The 23595-nt window shown below is 55.7% G+C and overlaps 1 protein-coding gene across 1 annotated transcript in view; it reads left to right on the top strand.

The window, feature by feature from the left end:
• Nucleotides 1-1584: 1584 nt before the first annotated feature.
• Nucleotides 1585-23595, top strand: part of WLS (Wnt ligand secretion mediator) — a 92731-nt gene continuing 70720 nt past the window's right edge. The window contains exon 1 of the mRNA XM_072834021.1: nt 1585-1759. Coding sequence (XP_072690122.1) covers nt 1654-1759 — 106 coding nt within the window. The 5' untranslated portion in view covers nt 1585-1653. The remainder of the gene's footprint in view (nt 1760-23595) is intronic.

Below are 23595 nucleotides of genomic sequence, written 5' to 3'. Positions count from 1 at the left end.
TGGGCTGAAGGAGGTGCTAAACCACTGAGCCACCCGGGGTTCCCTCTTCTCCTTTTTCTTAAAGATTATATTTATTATTTATTTGAGAGACAGAGCAAGCAGGAGCAGGAGACAGGGAGAGGCGGACTCCTCGCTGGGCAGGGAGCCCTGACGTGGGCTGATGGGATCCAGGACCCCGAGATCTCGCCCTGAGCCCAGGGCAGGCGCTCAACCCACCGAGCCACCCGGGCGCCCCTCCTTTCTTTCTTAAATAGCAAAACATAGGATCAAGTGGAGGGGGAATCTTGATGTTGTGCCCTATCAGCCTTCATTTAAATTCCCTGGTATTAAAAGGAAAGTCTCACCTAAAGGCATCACTACTATTCCAGCGGGCGGAAGCTGGCAGCCTGCCGAGCCGAGCGCGCAGCCCGTGGGGTGGGCTGGGCACGCGGGTGAGAAGGGCATTCCCACCCTTCAGGATGCCCGGGAACCTGCTCTTGTCCGGGGAAACAGAAACGAGGTAAGCTTGTGAAAAGATAACGAAGAGAGGCAAATAACCGACGCGGGGTGCGGGTGCTGGGGTGCCGGGCACTTCGGACCCCTGCTTGGCCGCCTTCTGCTCGCCCCTCCACCTGGCCTGGGGCATCCGGGGTGAAGGGCGCTGTCACTGCTCGGTGGGTGGGAGCTGGGCCGGCTCCTGCAGGGCGCTGCGGCGTCCTCACATCCTGCCCTCCTCGGGGCTGAGGGGACACAGCCTGGAGCATGAGTCGGGCTCGGTGTGTGAGCCAGCTGCCCACGAGGAAGGGGTGATCCAGCAGCACCCATGTCCCCCGAACTGTCAAGACCTGTTAGACCCCCAGGAGACGGCCGTTCCCGTGCGCAGGAGCCTGCAGCCGGGTGGGAGCCTGGAAACGAGTCCTCGCACCCACCCGGGGTCATCTGCGGCACCTTCCATCGGGGAGAGGAGGGGAGACTGGGGGTGCTCGCTCTGCAAGAGGGGGTGCGGGTCCAGGGGGGCGCAAGGAGCCCGTGTCTCAGCGGTGGCAGGTGGTGGCAACCGTGTTCAGGGGTGTGTGTGTGTGTGTGTGTGTGTGTGCGTGTGACCAAGCGCAGGCAGGTTGTGGATGGAACATGGGACCCGCGGGCCCGGGAGGTCGCGCTCGGGTGGGACGGGAGCCGTCGGGGGCTGCCGCGCCGCCCTCCTTCCTTCCCCCTTGGGGAGTTGCACGGACGCGCGCGTGCACCCCGCGGGGCGGCGAGGGGCGCTGCCAGGGCGCGCGCGGGCAGGCGCGTGGGGCTTCGCGGCGCCTCGGCGTGGTCCCGTCCGCGCAAGTTTGCGGAGGAGCGAGCGGGGCTGGAGTTCCGCGGGGGCGGCGCGGCGGCCTCCCAGTGGGTCCCCGCGGCGCGCCGGGCTCGGGGTGGGGGGGACGGGCGGGCGGAGGCGCGGGGGGCGGGCGGCGGCGGGCGGCGGGGGAGGAGGGAGGAGGGAGGAGGGAGGGAGGAGGAGGAGGGAGGGCGCGCGGCGTCATGTGATCCGCTCCTGCTCCTTTAAGCGTCCGCAGGCGGCGGGCGGCCCAGTCTCGCGCCGGCCCCGGGAGCGCCCCGCGCCGCGCAGCCCGGAGTCGGGGCCCCGAGGGCGCGGCGGGGCGAGCGCGCGCGGCGAGGGGCGCAGCCATGGCCGGGGCCATCATCGAGAACATGAGCACCAGGAAGCTGTGCGTCGTCGGGGGCGCCCTGCTGGCGCTGCAGGTCGCCGCCTTCCTGGTGGGAGGCCTGGTCGGTGAGTGCGCGGCCCGCAAACTTTTCCCCTGCGGCGCCCGGGCCGCGGCCGCTCGCGGCGACTTGTTACAGTGTCGGCGCCGCCTCCATGAGCTAATTAGCGCGGCTATTGTGCGGCGGGAGCGCGGCCGCCGGCTCCGTGGGGCTCCATCCAGTCTAGTGGCTCGCAGAAAAGGAGGCGAAAAAGTTTTGGCCTAGTTTCAGTATCCACTTGAGAGGCGGCGGCGCGGGCGGGGCGGGGGCGCGCGGGGGCGCGGGCGGGGCGGGGCGGCAGCAGGGACCCGCCGGGGCCCTTCCCCGGACCCTGCCCCGGACCCGGACCCGGACCCCCCCCCCGCCCCCTGCACGCCGCCCGGGGAGCCGGGGCAGGGCCCGGGCGCGCCGCCCTCTCCGCCCGGGGGTGCGCTCCGGGTGGCCCCCTGCGCCCCGCGGTCGCGCCCCGGCACCGGCGGGAGGCGGCGGGGGACCCCGAGCTGCTGCCCCGACCCCCGCCCCCGCGACCCCCGCGCCCCGGCACCCGGCGGGGGGAGGAGGCCGCGGAGGGGCCGGAGGGGGGACCCGCCCCCCCGGCTGCTGCCCCGGCCCCGGCCCCCCGGGCCCCCCGCCCCGCGCCCCGAGACCCAGTGGGAGGCGGCAGGCGGGAGGCGGGAGGCGGGGGGGGTCCTGGGGGAGTCCGCGGAGGGCGCCGAGGGCCGGGAGCTGGGACCCGCCCCCCAGATGCTGCCGCGCCCCCGCGCCCCCGCGCCCCCGCACCTCCGGACCCCTTGCCCCGGCTCCCCGCGCCGCGCGGTCTGGCCCGAGACCCGGCGGGAGGCGGGAGGCGGGAGGCGGCGGGGTAGGGGGGAGGGCGGAGGGGGGAGGCGGGGGGAGGGGGCCGCGGAGGGGGCCGGGAGGGGGCCCCGCCCCGGAGCTGCTGCCCCGCCCCCGGGACCCCCGCCCCCGCCCCCCAAGGCCCCCGCGCCCCGCGGTCGGCTCCAGACCCCGGCGGGACGCGGGAGGCGGAGGCGGCGAAGGCGGGGAGGAGCCCGGGGCGGGGGGCGGGGGGCGGGCGCCGGGGGCCTGCGGGAGGGACTCGCCCCCGGAGGTGCCGCCCCGCCCCCGCCCCCGGGACCCCCGGGCCTCCCCCTGCGCCCCGCGGTCGGGCTCCGAGACCCGGGCCTGGAGGCGGGACGCGGCGGGGCGGGGGGGAGAGGGGGACCCGCCCCCGAGGAGCTGCCCCGCCCCGCCCCGCCCCGGCCGAGCGCGTCCCGGACCCCATCCCCCACCCCCACCCCCACCCCCACCCCGACCCCGCCGGCCAGCGCCTCCGCGCCCGGGGCGGAGGGGGGGGCCCAGCGGGCTTCCTGGAGGAGGCGTCCCGCCCGCCGAGGCGCCGCCCCCCCTGCCCGCGGGTCCCGGCCGCACGCGCGCCCTCGCCCCGACCCCGGCCCCGACCCCGACCCCTCGGACCGCGGCGCAAACTTCGGCGCCAACTTGGCGGCGGGCGCGGGTGCGGGGAGGTGCGGGGAGGTGCGGGGAGCCCTGAGCCGAGCCCTGAGCCGAGCCCCCGCGCCCCGCGCCCCGCGCCCCGCCCCCGCCGGCCCCCGCGGCCCCACGCCGGGCGCTCGCACAAAGGGCAGGGGCGGAGCGTCCCCCAGGCCCCCGCCCGCCGCAGCCCCGCAGCCCCCGCGCCCCCGCGCCCCCGCGCGCCCTGGCCCGGAGCCTCCGCAGCCTCCGCAGCCTCCGCGGGGCCCTGGCGGTGATTACGCAGCGGTTGCAATTACACCTCTTGTCTCCCTTGATGAGCCGTTGCAGGAGATGCCACCGGATCCTGTGTGATTTCCGTGGCAGACCGTAATTAAAATTTCTTGCACCTTGTGCTTTCAGAATTAAATTGGCCTATTATCCCTGTCTGACCTTCATCCTCTTTGAGGTTTTTGCACAAGCGCGAGCCCTGCACGTCGTGGCCGGGTGCTGGTCGGGGTGCGCGTGCCTTTTTCCTTCCCGGCGAGGCTGGTCCCTGGCCCCGGGAGCCCACGCCCCGCTGCGGGGCCGCCCTCCCAGGGCGCAGTGTCCAGCGTCTTCGTGCTGGGGACAGAGGTGCCGGGGCGGCGAGCGGCCGCTGGACACCACGGTTGCCATGGGATCGCAGCCGCCCTGTGTTCAAAAGGGGTTTGTCTGGAGGAAGTGGTGCCAAGGCTTGCTTTTCCCACAGGGCTCGGCTGGCCACCGGGCCATCCCCGGCTCGAAAAGTTAGCGCTGGGTCCTCACCGTGGATTCCTCTCCCCGGGGAAAGGGCTGCAGTCCCAGCTTCCCATAGAAAAGAAGGAGCTCTGTGTGGGACACCTGTTGGGGGCAGCTGTGCGGGTTCACCGCCCGGGCCCCCTCCCTCCCTCCCTCCCTCCCTCCCTCGGTTGCAGGGCCTGTGCCCCCGCTTGCCCGAGGCTGCGAGACCAGATCCAGTTCACCCCAAGCGCTGCCTGGTGGCTTGGTCAGCTCGGCTGCACCAGCTAGAGCCTGTCTCTCTGTCCAGCCCATCTGAACTGGGGTGCAGGGGGGGCTGGGGGAAATAGGGGCAGAGGCGAGGGGGATGCTTCCCCACAGGACGTCCCTAACATGGGCAGCGGGTGAAGCTGGGCGAGGGCAAGGGCGAGGACCGGAGCTGAGCACTGGGCCGCTGGGACCGGTGCTTGAAGACGCGGTTCCCAGGCTGCCAAGTCGCAGCTCCGCGGAGAAACCTCCTCCTCCACTGTCCCCAGTGGGAAGAGCAGCCGTGGCCGCTCAGTGCCCCTGCTGAGTAGGAAGCCAGGGGTGTGTGTGTGTGGGTGTGTGTGTGTGTGTGTGTGTGTGAAGTGTCTTTTCACCTCATCTGCAGAGGCCAAGTGAGAAAGGAAAATCTTTGCTTTGAATCGGCCCTAATATTTGTTTCTTTTTCATCACTGTTGTCCCCCACAAAAGGGAAACGCGGCAGCCTAGGAAAGGGGGGATCTGGAGGGCAAAGCCCCGTCCGGGAGAGCCCAAGGCCCCCGCCTGTGGACCTGCCAAGCACAGCAACCGGCCACCCCCTCGGTCGCCGCACACTGTGCACCCCAAAGCCACCAGGCACTTAGCCAACAAGTTTCATTTCCCTCCTTGGTGGAGTTTCATAGGATGTTTAGCCTGGTATCTGGCTGCAGCCTTCTAGAGTGGATGGGAAAATGGAAACGTTAGATAAAAGCAAATAGGAGGGATTGGGTTTTCCTTTAGCCGGCTTAAATACTTCCCAGGGGCCTTCTCTGAACCAAGTTTTTGTCTCGGTTTCTGCTTGTTTTGGTCGTCGGCTCTTCTCTTGCCAGTTCTTTATGCTGCAGACCTTTCCTGGTATTTTGTAAAAAGGCTCTAGAAACCAGTACCTTATATGATAGCATTTGGGGTATTCAAAAATTCACAGTTATGCCATGCTTCTGTAAAAACTTTGAGCCGCTATAAAATCCTGCATCTGATTGTTTTCCTACGTGTTGAGAAGGGTTCTTAAGTGGCTGGCTTCTTTAGTATTTAGAATGTATTTAAAAACCTTAAGAACCCCTAAAGGAAAATAAGATATTTTTCAAGATGTAGCCTAATCTTCATCCTCCTTAAAAAGAAGCCCGCAGAAAATGTAAAAAAAATAATTTCCCTTTGATTTCATGCACGGAGAGGCAGCTGCAGGGGTGGTAGGAAGGGGGAGGGGAGGGGGGCCATGTGCCCTGAAACAAGAGTGCAGCCTACTAAAAATCGTGAACTTGAATCCCTGGCCCATTATGTGCAATTTGCTCAGCTTCAAATTAGTCATGTCTGGGGGATATAATGGTTGCAGAAGCAGGTCACCGTTCCCACCTGTTCTAACCCTGCGAGGAAGAGTATGGAGATCAGAGCTGAATGAATAAAACATGATTGCATTGTTCTAAGCATGCCGGAAACGAGGCTATTCCAAACTGAAACTCCAGATAAGTATCCACAAATCGCCAAATATTTTATCTTCGGGGAGGATTGCCTTCTTTCCAAAGCTTACCATGAGTAGCCTTCTTTGTGTCTTAATGCCAAGAATATCCCATATTTATAAACAATACATAATCAGTTTTCTCAGTTGGTACATGGACTTATTTACTGCTTTTCCGTGCTACAGCCCATGTTACGCTGCTATTGTTATTTAAATGGGAACTATTGATAGTCTTGATTGTGGTCCATTCATGTGGATTTTTGTTTCTGCTACTGTTTAGTTGGCAGTTGCAGGATTTTAAGAAACCAAATAAATTGAGAGCTATGCAGAGTATGTAAAGGTTTGCTTCCCAGGACATTAGGTTTTAAGCTTGCTGTGGTGTACATTATATTTCTGCATATATTAATAATGGAATGTCTGTAACCCTGCAGTGTTTGGGTATCCGGTGAGAATCTCAAAAAGAACTAATTAGTTGGCATTCGGTGGATGTTAGCCTACATTTTTTTCTGTATTTGAGTCTCCTTTTTGTTTTGCAAAATTTCATATCTGGCTGAACCACGTAATTTTTTTCTCTTTGTTAAACCACTGGAGTACCTGGTGTGGCTTGTAGGACTACTGTGCAATCTCAAAAATTCTGCTTGTAAAAGGTGGGAGATTTTTTTTTTTTTTTTTCCAGTGGGAATTACATTATTTGACTTAAAAAAAAAAACTTCATTATCCTCTTGGTTATTGCAACAAAACCATGCTTGTTCTCATAATCTCTCATCACGCTTTCATCTAATCGCTAGCCGCCTGTCTAGCCTTCTACTGGAACTTTCCCTTTTCCTTATTCAAGGTGAGAAACATTTCCTTGAGATAATCATGTCGTGTAGGGCTTTGGAAGGCTTTCAGATCTCCCGCCTGAACCCAGATCTAGACTCAAAGCCTTTCCTAGCTAGTTGACATTTTGCAATAATTTGGCCTTTACATTTTTTTTTAAGTTCATATAGACTGAGGAAAGATTCTTATCATCCTCGTAAAGGTGTTTCTATGGAGATTGAGAATTTGAGATTCTGTGAAAGTCCTTAGCTCAGAGCTCATGTGGGTCTCCTGCCTCATAGGCCAACTATTGATGAGAGCCGGCCGTGTGCCCAGGATGGGGCTGCAGGGGCTCCTGGGGGTTAGGAAGGAGGAGACTTGAAGCCCGGGTAGCCCAGGAGAACCAGAGGTAGAAGGGAGTGCTTCTTAATCCAAGTGCACGGGCAGAAGATTTCCTACGATGAAGTTCTAGCATCAAGATAATTCTCACTCATTTACCGAGAACCTGAGAACATGTGAAATGCGAAGCCCTGTCAGTTACGCTATCAAATGATTGGTCTCTGATCTTGAAAGAAATGTGTGGCTAAAATAACACAGCGGACGTTTAGCGTGTTAGTTAAACGTGCGCCGTGAGCCAGACTTTACCCGGTTCGGTCCATGCAAAGCCTTGGCGGATTGGTGGCCCCGAACCTACCTTACGTGTAAGTAAACCGAGATGACCCAGTGAGTCAAGACTGCCCAAGCTGGTCGGGGCCAGAGCTCCGCGCGGACTCTCGTCGGTCTGACATCAGAGCCACGGTCCTCAACCATCGGGCTATCCTGCCCCCACCTTCCAAAGCCTTGAAGATCAAACGAACGCGGTTTAAATCCAGAAAGAGATGATGAGCAACGCTGTGAACGCAGCTGCTTTCTCATTTTACTCATTAGGTGACATATCAAATGGGAAAAATCCAATACGATGATGAGCGAAACGGAGCTCGGCTTTTTATGACTGCAGGGCCGGACCACGGCTAAGGGGAGGACACCTTTCGAGAAGTTCTGCATGTGCCTCTCTGACCAACTTCTTACAGGTTCTAGCTAGTTCCTATAATTGTCTGAATCATCCAGTTGGCTGAGCAGCCAAGTTCATTATCCATAAAAGCGTTTGAGCTCTACTTTAAGAAAGATTACCCGATTTTATCTTCCCAGGTTGGTGGTTTTAGCGTATTTACACAGTTTATATACATCAGGGCTTTTTCAAAGGAAGAGGAGAGAAGGGATCCACCGGGTGGAGAGGCTTTTAGAGGGTGTGGATTGGCAGCCATGGGAGAGCCTTGAAAGAAGAGCCTTTAACTCAAAGTTGAAAGTTCTCTTCTCCAAAGGGAAATTTCTGTTTGTACACACGCCCGTGCATAATAACGAGAGAGCATGTCGGACCGGAGGCTTCCATGCTGACACCATGAATAGGTACATTTTGTTCTTTGGGAAAAATGCTGACGGGCTTTCTCTATTCAAAGATGTACCCGCCCTCCGTTCTGATAGAGGCTCTGGGGGACGGTGGGAGACGGGACACCGAGAGGTGAAATGATTGTGTCTGTTTCATTCATGCCTGGTGTGGTCAGGGCGGCCTAACACACACGTGCGCCCAAGGTGGACGCTTCTGAAAGTGCCAGGATGGGGAGCGGGTGGCAGTGGAGGGGACCTCGACGTGTCGGTGATCTCAAACTTTTTTTTTTTTAAATGGCTTTTTTGAAAAAAAAAATTTTTTTTTTTTAAAGATTTTATTGTATCTCTTTGGGAGAGAGAGGGAGCACAAGCAGGGGGAGAGGGAGGGGGAGAAGCAGGCTCGCTACTGAGCAGGGAGCCTGGGTGTGATGCAAGGCTCCAGCCCGGGACCCCGGGATCATGACCCGAGCCAAAGGCAGTTGCTTAACTGACTGAGCCACCCAGGCGCCCCGATGATTTCAAAATTGATGATGAAATGTTTTGCAATCACTCATTTTCATAATAAGGCTAATGTAAAGGGATTGCTAAATACCAGAAAGGAGCAACCCTGTGTTTGAGAATACAGAAATACTTGGTTCACCTCTTTGCCTTTTACTGCTACCTCTTCTCCCCTGCGTCCACCGTGTTCCACCTCTAATTAAATTTTATAGGGGAACAAAAGCAGTAATCAGATTGTCATCGGACCAGTAGTGAGGGATCTGCCTACTTGTGATTTGTTGCTTTTTGAGGATTCATTGGGAGGCTACGGGAAGTATTTTACACGTGTGGATTCCTTTAACCATCATGACGACCTGGAGAAGCAGGTGCTTTCTCCAGTTTTCAGATGAACCAGATGCTCATTTAAGGAGCGTTTCAGAGGTGACCGAGACCGGAAGCGAGAAGGCAGGCACGCGAGTGCGCGATTCTCCACTGCCTCCTAAGTCGTGCTCCTACGTCTAAAGCCGCTCTCCTATTGTTCCTTCGAGTTCTACGGAGACCAGGTGTCGAGCGTGATAAGATTGGTTCCGCACAGATTCGGCACAGGCTGGAAGTCCAGCCTCCCCCTTTTCTGTTTCTACCTCTTTCCCAAACCACGTGCCCTCGTCGCTGCGTGGGTACTAATCGTTGACCTAGTAACTTCCTAAACCAATGATCCTGATTTTGAGTGCAGCGGCCGTTGGAAATGCTGACCAGCGCTTGCAGGCCGAGCTGGAGAGAGCGGACCTGAGAAAGTACCACCCCAGCTCCCTCCAGAGACAGATCCTCCCACACAGCGGACGGGAGCTGAGAGTTGTCGTCGAAGATGAGTCAAGATAACCGCAAAGTCCCGAACGCCCGGGATGCCTCCTGGACTCAGCTCGCAGGAGACGTCCTGAGTATAGCCCCCGAGCGCAGGGGAGGCGAGGGAGGGTGGGGGTGGATATGGACGCAGGGAGGGAAACTCAAGGCCCTCTCTTTGGGACACGACTTGTACCTGGGTTTCCGAAACCGATCTCCGATGCCGTCCGCCGCCTCCAACCTGAGCCGTTTCCGGCTCCTGTGTTTTTTAAACCCCGGTCCTCAAGGGCGATTTCCTGTTCCCTCTTTCTCCTCCCCCCCACTCGGTTAGACAGGTGTTCCTCCTTCCCTGGGCCCCGGGAGTCCTAGGGCCTTCTGAGACGCCCGGCGAGTGCCCTGGGTTAACTCAGAGGCCTTATCCGCAACTACGCATTTCCAGAGCCGAAGTAACTAAAGACGAGGCCAAGTTCTTACATTTGCTCTGCAAGCTCAGTTATGATTTTCATTAGAAGGAAGGTAATGGAGCTGTCAGTGGTTGGTTCTTCTTCTTCTTCCGTTTCTTTTTTCTTTTTTTTCCCCAAAGCCCAGATTAATAAGCTAAGCTCACAAGGCCTGGTTGGGGCCCAGTTGACTGCTGCCTTAGTCCTGGCTGAGCTCCTCCCAGAGAGAGATGGAGGAGCTCCCCATGGTGGAGGGAAACCTGGCTTGACCTCGGCAAACCTCCTCTGGTCTCAAGTCACAAAAGCCTCTTGGCCGCCCCCCTCGACTCTGTGGGACAGGGCCCTCCTGCGTCATGGTGATGGCCGTGAGGAGCCACCCTCTCCGGGACATGGCACCTGTTGGGCTGTCTCACCGGAGCAGGCCCAGCGAAGATGCGATTCCCAGAGGACTTCCACCGAAGCCGTCTGCTTAACCTCACGTCCATCGCCTACTTTTCTTCCCCCGTCCTTCTCCGTTCCTGGATCTGGGGCAACTTCCCTACGATGTCGTTTATTTCCTATTCCTCGTCTTCCTTGAGTCAGCACCACTTTGTCCAACACCTCCAGATTCGGGAGGTATGGGAATGACCCAAAACATAGCTGCTTTGGGCTCGAGAGTGCGCAGAGAGGTCATCTTGCTTCCAAACCGTAATTCCCGTTACCACCTGGGGTCTCGTAGTGAGCCTTCCCCAGATGGTGTTAATGTTGTAGATCGTCAGTAAGTCAGAACGCAAGTCTACGTGGTCGTCTGAGGCAAGCGCATTTTATTCCCAGGAGAATTCCTCATGCTTTTATTTGAGGCCTGTTCATTACTTTTGCTTCATACACGATTAAAAAACATGTATTTAAGGAACTTGTCTACCCAACGTGGGGCTCAAACTCCAAGATCAAGAGTCACACGCCCCACCCACCAACCCAGCCAGGCGCCCCTGCTTTCTACACCATTTTAGTAGAACTCAGGTGTGCCGTTTCCTAAGTCTACGGTCGTTGGGGTGATTCGCCCCCTGAATTCACTGGCGGCAGGGAGATGTGGACGTGTAGCAGGTAACACGAGGACGAAGGAAGCAGGCCCAGGATCCTGGGGTCTCTGGGATACAGGCGAGTCGTCTCGCACCTCGGTGGCCCCCGGGCGGCGTCATTGCAGGCCGCCGTGACAACTGGTCTCTCCAGTCTTGTGACCTGCAGCAGTGCAGCTCGTCGGGTCCACCGAGGCTGTGCACGGTGGTGGTGTTTGGCCTGAGTGGAGGCTGTGGGTCTGCTATCAAGCTGTAAAGGGGCCTTGGGGACCATCTTGCTTGACCTCCGTCGAGGAGGCATCAGAGCCCCAGGAAAGGGAGGGGCCTCGGCTTACGCAGTTGGAGGCAGGGCCATGGCTTGGACTGAGCGTAGGGCCGGTCAGCCCCGCAAGCTCATATCTGCTGAGCTTCAGCGTGAGGCTCACCTGGAAGGCCCTGTGGTTTGTGTGCAGAAACCGCCGCGTGTGGTTCCTAGAGCTCCGTTGACTTTGCTGTTAGTTGAAAATGTCATAGTGAGGCCCCTGGGGGGCTCGAGGTGCCTGGGGGTCAGTCGGTTGAGCATCTGCCTCTCGTTTTTGGGTGAGGTCATGGCCTGGGGGTGGTGAGGTCGAGCCCGGCGTCAGGCTCTGAGCTAGGCCTAGAGCCTGCTTGAGATGCTCTCTCGCCCTTTCCGTCCGCCCCGCCCCACCCCCTCCCTCTCTTAGAAAAAGGAAAGAACAACAACACGAATGTCTTCTCACTCTTGCCTTCGTACACTTGGTATTCTTGGCAATTACACCCAGTGCTGCGCTGTTCTACGCGGATTTTAAAGAAACTACAGAACTTGACAATGACTAAATTCCTTCCCTGCGTGCAGAGTGTGGCCCGGGCCCTGCATCCTGCTTGAGAACCTGCGGACTTAAAACTTAATGATAAAAGAGAAACCCCACAACCTTGGTCCTTCCTCCTGCCACCTGGAGTTCCGTCCTTGTGCTGAGTCTTAAGACGTCACCAGTCGCGGGCGTCCTCGTCTGAGAGTCTGTGACTCGCTCTTCTACTTTCAGGGATGTCTGGGGCGGGGATAGATCTGAAGTCGCAGTGGGTCTGGGGGCGTCCACATGCCCTATATTCTTTTGGTCTGTGCTTGCTCGTTCTTCATCTCCGCCACCTCTTCACCCCGCCGGTAGTCGCAAGCAGAACGTTCCAGTTGGCCCGGTAGGGCTTAGAATGGAGCTCTCCGTGCCTTGAGGGCTGCCGTCGTGCATGTTTGTGATTCCACAGGGCCACGCAGGATACCGTGAATTCTCCGTCCTCCACCTGCCCCTTGGTTGGAAGGAGGCAGTCACAAAGACGAGTTTTCCCCGCGTCCTCTGATTTAGCAGGAGAGTACGGACGTCGTAAGTGACGTCTGATGAGCCTGGAGCATTAGTGTCCGGCGTGCAGCATGACGCCTGGGTGCTTGTCCCGCGAAGTGGTCACCACGGAAGTCTGCCTACCATCGGTCACCATTGCAAACGTACACGGTGGATTTTTCTGGCGATGAGAACTTTTAAGATCTGTTTGAGCAACTTCCAGCTAAGTGCTGCAGTGTTGAGGCTGCGGCCCCTGCCGGACCCTGCACCCACCCCCATGACTGACTTATTTCATCACTGGGGGTTAGTGCCCCTTGACCGCATTCACCAAGTTTGCCTGACCCCAACCCCCTCCCCTCTGTTAACTACCAGTCGGCTCCCTGTAGCTCTTAGTTTGGTTTTGTGTCTTCATCTGGTTTGTTTTTCAGGTTTAGATACAAGTGACATCATAGGGTATTTGTCTTCGGGTTATTTCATTTATTAGCATGATGTATTCAGGGGCCGTCCGTGTTGCTGCAGATGGCAAGACCTCACCCTTTTTCATGGCTCAGGACTATTCCGTTGCGTACAGGCCTCACATCCGCACCCGCTCATCTGTCGATGACACTTGGGATGTGTCCGTAGCCTGTCGTAAAGAATGCTGCAGTGAACAAGGGGATGCATGTATTTTTTTGAATGAGTGTTTTCACTTTCCTTGGCTAAATACCCAGGAGTGGAATTGCTGGATCATACGGTCATCCTATTTTTAATTTTTGGAGGAAGCTCCGCAGGTTTCCCACTGTTTACATACTGGCTGCGCTGGCTTCCATTTCGACCCTGCACAAGGGTCCCTTTTACTCCACATCTTTGCCAACACTGGTTATTTCTTGTCGTTTTGGTAATAGCCATTCTAAGGGGTGAGGTGATATCTTTCTGTGGGTTTTGGTTTGCATTTCCACGTGGATTAGGTCTGTTGAGCATCTTCTCGTGTCTGTTGGCCATCTGTATGTCTTCTTCGGAAAAATACCTATTCAGGTTCTCTACCCGTTTTTAAATCAGATTGTTTTTTGTTGTTGCTGTCGTTATTCGGTTGTGTGATGTGGCTTTTGTTTTTTTTTTTTTTTAAATATTTTATTTATTTATTCATGAGAAACACAGAGAAACAGGCAGAGACCCAGGCAGAGGGAGAAGCAGGCTCCCTGCAAGGAACTGGACGTGGGACTCGATCCCGGGACTTCAGGACCAGGCCCTGGGCTGAAGGCAGGCCCTAAACCTGCTGGGCCACCCAGACATCCCTGTTTTTCTTGTTTCTTTTTTTTTTTTTTTTTTTTTTAAGATTTTAAAGTAGTCCCTACGCCTAACTCAGGGCTCAAACTCAGGACCCTGTGATCAGAGTTGTGTGCTCTGCTGACCGAGCCAACCAGGCACCCCAAGTTCTTTATGTATTTTGGGTATTAGCCCCTTTGGGGATCTATGTTTTGCAGATATTTTCTCCCATTCAGTAGATTTCCTTTTCATTTTGCTGATGGTTTCCTTTGCTGTGCAGAAGCTTTTAAGTTTGACGGAGCCTTGCTTGTTTATTTTTGCTTTTGTTGCCCTTGCCTTTGAAGTCCGATCCAAAAAATCATCGCCAAGACCAGTGTCAAGGAGCCTACCAACTATGTTTTCTTCTAGGAGTTCTGTGGTTTTAGGTCATACATTCAAGTCTTTAATCCGTTTTGAGTCGTTTTTGTGCGTGGTGGAAGAGAGCAATCTGATTTCCTTCTTTTGTTCAGTTTTCCCATTTATTGGCGAGACCGTCCCTTCCCCCTTGTACATTCTTTGCCTCAAATCTTGGCTTTCGAGTCCCTGTTTCACATGCTTGCCTTTAGGTGATCACAACCAAAAGTTGGGTTCCATATTTTATTAAATCCAGCCCTTTCTCAAGGCAAATCGGGTCTTTTTGAAGCCCTGTTCTTTTTACTCTGGGTTCTTAGAGATTTTATCTGCTCTCATTTAGGTTGTAACTTGCCCGAGAATGGAATGCCTTCAATGTGGAAAAGACATGTCCCCACATTCCTTTCTTTTCTCTGTTCTGTTAAGCTCGTTCTGGCTTGTGTGAAATGGGCTCCAGCCTCAGCCCCAGCCTGCCTGGGCGAAGGGAAGGTGTAGATAAGATTTTTACTGAGCCTTTGAAAAGGCTGAACCGCGTGGGGCCAGGCTGCCACTCACAGAACACACCTCTCTAAGCTTAGAAAGGCTCAGCTTCTGAATTCTAAGTAGGGCGTGGGGTGGGGCTCGCCTGCGACGGGAATCCGGGACCTTAGGCATCCTTTTGCTCACCCTTCCTCCTCATTTACCCAGTTTGCAGGTCCATGAGCCAGCCAGGGTCACATCCCCAGCATCATCCTTTGAACATGCCTAAACACAAAAGAGTTTTGTACTGAGAACATGACGTTTCTGGACAATGGTTGATGAAAGAGAAACAGGATAATTTGTACACAAGATCTGTAACCTCAAAGGACACTTAAGGTCACTTTTCTTTCTTTTTTTTTTTTTTAATTTATTTTTATTTTTTTTTTCACTTTTCAATTAGTATGTTTTCTTTCATTTTCTTCTTTCTTTCTTTCTTTCTTTCTTTCTTTCTTTCTTTCTTTTTCTTTCTTTCTTTCTTCTTTCTTTCAATAGGTATCAGAAGAATCCTCCCATTCCCCTCCTCCCTGCTTCACCCACCTGTTTAAAAAAAGGCAAAAGAGAAAATATAGTTTGGGAGAAGGATGAGCAATCCATTTGGGATTTGAACAAAATCAGCATACGTATATATTTGAGACGGTAATATTTCTTGTCGGGACTTGGGTTATGTCCTGACACCAGCCCCGTCTGGGGAAGTCCTCTGCCTCACATCCTAGGAAGTCTCCTGGCTAACCTCAGCTGCTGCGATAATTTTCGACGTTGCCTTTGATGACTTGGGCTTCTGACTGGATTCCTGGGGAACAGTCACTGTATAAACAACAAGGCAGTCGGTTCAAGGTTTTCCTTATGATGCTTCTGTGTTTCGATAAACATACTGATCCTTCCATTCAAAGTGATCAGAGTTCTGACTGTCGGCATGTGGTCTTATGGTTGATCAATGGGTATGATCTGGTTTGTTCACAAATTTGCTTTGTAACTTGGATAAACCATGTACGTGCTGTGAGCCTCAGTTTCCTCATCTAAAAATGTCTCCTGGGGCACCTGTCGGTAGAGCGTGCGGCTGTTGATCTCAGGATTGTGAGTTCAAGCCCCACGTTGGTGTAGAGCGTACTTAAAAAAATAAGATAAAACTTCCCCTTTATAGGGAGGCTGTAGGGTTTGAGGAACCTAAGTGACCTACACCTACGTGTTACATCAATCTGTGTATTTAACTATTTCCCTGATTTACGGGTTGTCACTAATTAACTTCCCAAGGTTTGCTCTTTGGTTCTTTCCTTCTTTTGATCCCTCTTTCTCACTCTCTCTCCTTCTTTCTTTCCTTTTTTGAGTCCTCCTCTGTCTGGTTAGGCTCATGGCAGAGTGTTTCTGCTTCTTAGTGGAGGATGTAAACTTAGAAACCCAGCAACCCTGCTTGACAGCCTTCTATTAGGCACCTTCCATGCTATAGCCAGCAATTTAAGAAGCATGTCATTTACCCATTTGGTGAATTAGAGCGATTAACTTTTTGAGCCAGTTAGTGATAGTTTTCACCAAGGTTTAGTTTAAATCCTAAATTTTTGCCTTCTTTTAAAATGCCAGACCAGTCTTCATGGCTCTTTATAGCATGGAGAAGCCCAGGTAGCAAGACTTTTAAATGGATATCACTCAGTACATGGGAAGAGGTATAGTCCATCCATGCTTGCTGCAAAATTGAATCCCAGTTGTTCTGTTTTAAATTATAAAATTGAAGTCATCATCCATTGGGAAAATTTCTGCTTGCAGATAGGATGTAAATGACAAAGAGCTTTGAAAGTCAAACTTCGAGGGAAAAGAAAGTGATGATCTTTTTCTTATAAAATATTAACTACTTCTGATACATTAGCTAGACTTAGAATGCTGTAAGAAATCGTAAGCAAAAAATAAAGATGAACATCTCACCTCTATGAGACCGTAAGCTACATGAGAGCAAGGAAGGGCCTAGTTTGCTTACCTCTGTCTTGAGGGCTTGCCACAGCGCAGTGCAGCATGGGTGCCCAGAAATAGAGAAGGGAGGCAGGGAGGATGAGAGGGAGGGAGGAGGATGGGAGGGAGGATGGGACGGATGGAAAATAGGAGGGAGGAAGGGAAAATGGGGAGGGTGGATGGGAGGGAAGGAGGATGGGGGAGGAGGATGGGAGGGAGGAAGGGAAAATGGGAAGGAGGATGGGGGAGGAGGATGGGAGGGATGGAAAATAGGAGGGAGGAAGGGCAAATGGGAAGGAGGATGGGAGGGAGGATGGAGGGAGGGAAGGAGGGAGGATGAGAGGGAGAGAGGATGGGCCTCCCCGGTCCCTTCGACTGGGCCTCCCCTGAGCTCGGGCCCAGGGTCAGGGAAGCCCGCTGCGGGGCAGGGAGCCCAGGCTCCTGACTGTGGTCTCCAGACTGACCATAGAATTGAGAACGTTGAACAGTGTTGGCAATTGTGTGCTTTACTGTCTACGTTTCCTTTGTGGTAAATGCATTTCTTCTGCCCCAGGAAGGCTGGGTTTCAGGGGCTTCTTTAAGAAGAGCACATGGTTTGTGTGACGTCCTGTAAGCTCTTCAAGCTGGGATACTCCCCTTGCCCAGTTTGCCCCTAAGAACTGCGCAGACGCTTTTGCAGCTCCTCGGAGGGATGGGTGATGCGTCAGGATGGCCGCCCTTGTCCCTGCCCTCGACAGGAGAGCCCGGCGCTCAGGTGGCCGCCTGTGTGCGGGCGAGCATCCCCCGGCCTCCAGGCCCCGGCCCGGCCGAGAGGGATGGGGGCCTGCCGACCGTCCAGCGGAGCAGGTGGACGTGGGAAGAGACTGAGGAAGCAGATGTGGTCTGACAGGGACGGAGACAGAAGCCAAAGAAAAGCCCCACGGACGCCGGACAGGGACGGGACGTGGGATGGGACTGGGATGCCGGACAGGGACGGCTCTCAGCTTGGGGGGTGGTGGTGCTGGGAGAGCTGGGGCTGGAGAGCAGGGGCCGGGCCTTCCTCCCCAGCTGGGTCATCGTGTCACTGTCTTCCTCTAAAATAATGAAGATTCTCCTCCCCTCCCCCTCCCCCCCTCCCCCTTCCCCCCTTCCTCCCCCTCCTTCCCTCCTCCCTCCTCCCTCCTCCCTCCGTCCTCCTCGCAGTGCCCCATCCAAGGCTCCAAAGCCTGGGTAAAACCGCACTGCTAGGGGGTTGCTGTTCCGGTGTGCGCCAGAACTGAGGGGTGGGGAGCAGCACCGGGCGCACAAGCCAGCCCCCCCCCGTGTGGCTCCGTGGCCCCCGCGTACACCCCACCCCAGAGCCTCAGTTGCCTGGTCCCTCAGATGGGTGAATAGGGCGCGGGAACGTGCATCTCCCGACCTTTCCGCGAGGATTAAAGGGCCTAGTAAGTGAAGAGGATGAAGCTTTGAGACAGGAGCGGCCGGGGACGTGCTGGGTGCGAGGTGCTGCTGCGTCGCGGCTGGTGGGGTTTGGGCCGGGGGGAGCGCCTGGGGTCCCCGCCACCCTGGGGAGCTGGGCCGCCCCGACTGCTCCGCGGGGAGGCAGGTGCTTCCAGGGTCGGCTGGGGGGTGCCCTGTGGACATCTAAAGTCTAGAGATGAGGGTCACATATTTTTGTTCCCTCCTCCTCCTCGTTTTCACTGATGTTTTTGAACAAGAAGACGATGCTGGTAAAGGCATTAAAAACGAAGAGAAGGATCCTCCGGAAAGCCACCATTTCAGTACAAATCCGTGTTGATTTTTTATTCTTTTTCTGCGACTGAACGTTTCCAAGTTCATATAAAGAAGCGGAAAAGCCCAGCGGCAGAGGCTGAGGCGCTGGCGGCTCGGGCAGGTCAGCAGTCGCCCCCGCCCTCCCCGCCGCCTCCTCCTCCGCCCGGGCTGCTTGCTGAACCACTGAGCCATGGGAATTTCATTTTCAAAATCGGCTTAATTGCTGTGAGACTTTTAATTTGTTCTGGATGATGGTGCTAATGTCTGGGAACGGAGCGGAGCCTCCGAGGTGGCTGATTCAGCCGGCCGGCGGGGGGGCGCCCAGCTTCCCACGGGGCGTCGGGCCCCTCGTGGCCGCCTGGGCCCGGAGGGACGGAGCCGCCCGCCGTGGGGTCGGCGCTCGGGGCGGACTCCCGGGACGCCCTCCGCGGCCCCCTCCGGGCTTGCCCCGCCGCCGTCTCGGGTGCAGGTGGGGCGTCCGCGCCCGGGGCAGGTGTGGCGTCTGCCCACCTGCGCCTCTGCGGGGCCCGGGGTGTCGGCGCGACCCCGGCCGTCGGTGCCCCGTAGCCGCCGTGCTTCTCCGCGGCGCGACTGGTGAAAGCTCGCTCTGTCCTCCTGATAAATTAGCTTGTTTATTCCTCTTCTGCTTATTTCCATCCCGCTGTTGATTAGCGTAATGAAGCGGAAGCGCATTGTGTGTGTTCACTGGGTAGCGCTCCTCGGGCTCCAAAGGGGGTAATTGAGTAGAAAGGAGAGCGCTGTTGGCGCCCGGGAGAAGTTAACACCGCATGAGGTCACCGGGCTGCGGGCTCTAATCCGCGTGGACACAATGCGATTGAGGCTTTGAAAGGGGTTTGTTTATGGTGTGCGAGCAAGGGTCAGTAGTTAATTTGAAATGCTGTAGGTGTGTTTTCCTTGAACCGAGAAGGTACAGAGCATGTGTCACGGGGGACTGTAAATATCCTCGAGGGAGGGATGTAATTGGGGTAGAGGTTTAAAAAGGACGCCGCTTACACTCCAGCCTGCTTCCTATTGACCCGGCGCGCTTTATTTAAACGTGCACCGTCCTTCCAAACGGGAGGGAGGCTGTCGGGGGACGCCGCGGAGGCCTGGAGGACCGAGGAGCGGGCCGCCGAGAGGCACTTGTCGTCGTGGTCGTCGTCGTGGTCGTCGCCCCGAGCGGTGGTTTCCGTGGGGGGTATCGGGAGCGCGCGGCCTGCCGCCCTCCGAGCCCCGTGCGCGGAGACCACAGGCACCTCCCCTCGGGAGCCCCTGGCCTGGGGACCGTCCCCGCCGGCAGCCCGTCCTGGCCCCTCTCCTCTCGGCACGGTCCCTGCCCCTGGAGCCCTCCGGGACTCCGTCCCCGTTCCCACGGCTGGGAGCGCCAGGCCTCCAGGATGGCCCGGGGCCCGCTGGCGAGGGGACGCCCGGCGCTCTGTCGGGTCGCAGGGCAGCCCTGAGGGTGGACCTGGCTCCTCGGAAACGGCCGGGCGGGGGGCGTGGAGCCCACGCGGGCGCCCGGGCACTTTGTGGGTGCGTGTTGCGTTTAGGCGGTGAATTCCTGCCCTCGCCGCCTCGCGCCTTCAGACTCTCCTCCTTCCTCACTGCGCGTCCTTCGGCCTCGGAAGGGGCGTCGGGCCTCGGGCGGCGGGTCGGGGCCTCGGGTGGTGGGTCAGGACCTCAGGCAGCAAGCACATCCGGGACCTTGGGCGGCGGGTCAGACCTCGGGCGGCACCTCGGGCCTCGGGCGGTGGGTCATGGCCTCGGGCAGCACGTTGGGACCTTGGGCGGCGGGTCAGACCTCGGGCGGCACGTAGGGCCTCGGATGGCGGGTCAGACCTCAGGCAGTGGCTCAGGACCTTGGGCGGCGGTTCAGGGCCTCGGGCAGCACATCAGGACCTTGGGCGGCGGGTCAGACCTCGGGCGGTGTCAGGCGGGCCACCGAGCGCAGCCACCTTCTAAACCTCCGGGAACCGAGGGTGCACGGCCGCGTGGCGGGGAGTTGGGCAGCGTCTCACTCGGTGCGACCGGCCGGGTGGAATCACGGGGACTTGCGGTCCAGCGGCCGCCGAGCGTCCGTGAGGCTGCGGAGGGTGACCTGTCACGGGAGCCCCGTGTCGGCCGAGCGTCGGGCTGCGAGCTGCCCCGGGGAAGGTCAGGGCCTCAGCGCTCTCTTCTCGTCACCCTAACCTGCTGGGACACGGAGATGCCCCATGAACAGTTGCCGAGTATGAGGAACGGCCCTTTGAAGGTTCCGCTAACTTCAGGCGTCGGGGAACATCCAGATGTTTCGATCTTTCCTCGGCAGCATCTGGACCCTCAGAACCTTGTGGTAAATCCTGAGGAGGAGCCGGGGAGCCCCCGGCTGGAGTGCACTGACTCACTAGGTTTGGCGGGCGGGTGGCGTGTGGGGTCCCCGCTGCGCTGACCCGTGTGCCTTCTTCCGTTGATGCCGCCCACTGTGTAGGCGTCTGAGGGCCCTTTTTGGTGCTGGTGTGATACCCGTAGAGTAGAGGTCCTGTGATCAGGTCACTCAGGGTCCTGCAGCTGGACATTGATCTTTCCCTTTGGGGGGGCGGTGTGTTAGCCCCCCAAAGGGAAAGGGGACTGGGGACATCCTTCTGGTAGTTAAATTCTTGTTGACACCCTTGATTATTTCCTTAGAAATTTCCTTCTGGGCCCCTGGGTGGCTCAGTCGGGAATAAGCACCTGCCTTGGGCTCAGGTCACCATCCCGGGGTCCTGGGGTGGAGCCCCGTGCCTGGCTCCCCGCTTCCCTGCCTCTCCCTCTCCGTCTCCCTCTGCCGCTCGCCCTGCTTGTGTGCTCTCTCTCCGTCAAATAAATAAAATCTCAACGAAAAACAAGAAAACAAACTCCGTTCTGTGAATTTATCTTAGGTCAAAAGTCATACTTTAAGGGGTCCCTGGGTGGCTCAGCGGGTTAAGTGTCCAGCTCTCGATTTCAGCCCAGGCCTTTATCTCAGTGTTGTGAGATTGAGCCCCGCGTGGTTGGCTCCACGTTCAGCAGGGAGTCTGCTTCTCTCTTTCTCCCTGTCTCCCTCCCCCTGCTCACACATACATGCTCTCTCTCTCTCTCTAAAATAGGTAAATAAATATTTTTTTAAGGCATGCTCATTTTTAAGGATTTTGATGGAGCCTGCCAACTTGCCTTTCGGACCCCTGATAACCACCGTATAACCCATTGGTCAAGTCCGGAAGTGTCCATCTCCCTGCATTTTGGCCGGTCCTGGCATTGTTTTTATTTTTAAGATTTTCTGATGTGCCAAGAATATCTTGTAATTTCCATGTCTTTGCTTACTAGTGAGGATGAATCTCTTTTCATATGCTTTCTGGCTGTTTATACTCTTTTGTGACTTGCCTGGTTATTTCCCTCTTTATGTCCATCCCTGTGAATACAGCTTCTTAGAGATTAGGGCAAGAGAGAAGACTTCCTGGGCAGGATGGTTCAGCCTAATCCTGTCCGTAGCAGGACCCTGAGTGTCCTTGTTGCATCTCCCCCTCCCCACTCCTCAACTGTGTGGTTGAAGAGAATCTTCACCTGCGTCTCCGGTGATGAGCACGTAACCAGGGCACAGGGAACACACGGCTCACGGTAGTAGTCTACTCGGACTGCGTTCTGAGGCTTGTTGGAGGCCACCACCACGACAGGTCTCTTCTTTTTCTTCCTGACCTTGAACCTGGATAATGGGAGCCCAGAGCTGTTGGAGTCCCTCTAATGAAGCCCAAGAATGAAGCTAATAAGATCTAAGGTAGAATTCAGGGACTGTAGAGAAGTGAGATCTGTTCACAGGATGTCATTTCTCAGAACAATCACTCTCCAAAGACCACTCTGTCTCTGGACATTTTTCAGCTTCACCTTGTTAATCGGTTGATTAATTTTTGCTAAGGCAACTTTGAGCAAGATTTCCATCTCTCTTGCAACCCGAAGACCCAGACTGATGCACTTTACTGCATTTTGGTTTGAGGATAAGTTGGTGGAGACCATCCGGATACTGCAGAAGGGCGGGCGTATTTAGAGAGTTTGCTCATGTTTTATGCAATAAGTCTTCTGTAACAATAAAAAATAAAATCAGGTATGGAACCAGCCTCTGTGAGGCATAGCTCATCCGACCAGGGTAGCGGTTGAAATGACGTGTGTATGTGTGCGTATTGTACACTGTTGGAGCATCAAGTTGCTGGTGAAGATCATTAGTGACAATTCCTGGAGCTCGGCCAGGCTGCTGGCTTTGAAGTGAAGCTCATTGCAACACGTACTCCTGCTGAGCTGGATGTCTGTGTGAAATGGATGGCAACAGGATGTCCCAGCAGCTAAAACGAGGTTCTCGAAGGCATCGGAGAAGCTTTAATGACTGCCCAAGCAGAGCTGTGTTTCTGGGGATGGTTGGGAAGCTCGAGGAGATGCTGCAGTGGCTTGAGGTTTCTTCAGGACACCCAGGAGTCTGTGAAGCAGAACAAAGACCGAACCAGCACAGCACGTGTTCCCATCGTCCCTGAACCCGGTTGGTGACGGGCTGCAGACGGAAGTGCACACGTGGCCCTTGTCTTCGAGCAGCTTAAATTTGATTGGAGAGGCAGGATCGATAACATGAGACAGTTTGTCGTTAAGGTCAACGCTGGGTGAAATAGGGTGTGTTCTAAGCACTTTTTAGATCAGATAAAAAGGTTTTTTTTTTTTTTAAGAATTAGAGAGTTTGACCTGGTCCTGTAAAGTACAGGGTGGTCATTTGAAGCAGAACTTGATGTGCGTAACCCATGACAAGACTCCCCTCATGTAAGGCACTGAATGAAAAATTGAGCTAAATAGAAAAAGCCATGAGCAGATTATCCAGAGATCTGACTCTAGCCCCTTTTGCCCCCTTACACGGATCTTCCAGTCCCCCTGCTGCTTTTTGTCTTTATTATTTGCTAAATGGACCTGGTAATGCTTTTTCTTGGCAAATAAAAACAGAGCCATGTCTTTCTCAAAGCCAGATAGGTTGGCTTTTCCACCCATTTCTTTTTATTAGAAAATCCTTAATAAATCCTCAGAGCCTTTAGGTTACCCACAGTTTGGAAAACCTAAACAAATTTTAGATGGCGATTAAGGTATGTTTTAGTACGTTGCTGAATTCTGAGGAATATCAAGAGCCACAAGAAGGGATCACGCGCTCGTCTATGGAAAGAAAGCACCGGATGTGAAGTGAACGAATTTGGGAATTGACCACTTGCCCGCTGTGAGACCAGGTTTGCGTTTCGTGTCCCGTCCATCACGGGCCATAGACCGGCAGGACCTAGGATGGTGACGCGCAAGAAGGTGTAGATGATGGTGTAGATGGCGCTTACCTTTTGGAATGGATCGAAGACCAAGTGGCGCTGCGTTCGCTGAGTAGATGGGGCAGGATGTGAACAAGACTATCCGTAATACATCAGCAGCGTGTGATAAAACGCCGGGTGGTGTTAGTTGGAGCTTTTACCGCGTGCCTGCAGCATGCTAAGTGTTTTATATGTGTTCTCTCAACTGCTAAGGTGGGTTGAGCTGGGAACTGGAATCTTTGTCTCACTTTTGTTTTTATGTTTAAAAGTCTTAGAGATAGGAGGATCCTTAAAGCCGTGGTTTGGACTTTCTTAACTTGTTAACTGCTATTTTTTTTTTTTTTAAATCCTTAATTCTAAAAGCAAAGGAGTTTGGGG

The sequence above is a fragment of the Canis lupus genome, chromosome 8, assembly GCF_048164855.1.
Source record: "Canis lupus baileyi chromosome 8, mCanLup2.hap1, whole genome shotgun sequence".
Classification (NCBI taxonomy): Eukaryota; Metazoa; Chordata; class Mammalia; order Carnivora; family Canidae; genus Canis; species Canis lupus.
Note: the sequence above shows the minus strand (reverse complement) of the source record. Positions and strands in the feature narration are given on the sequence as shown.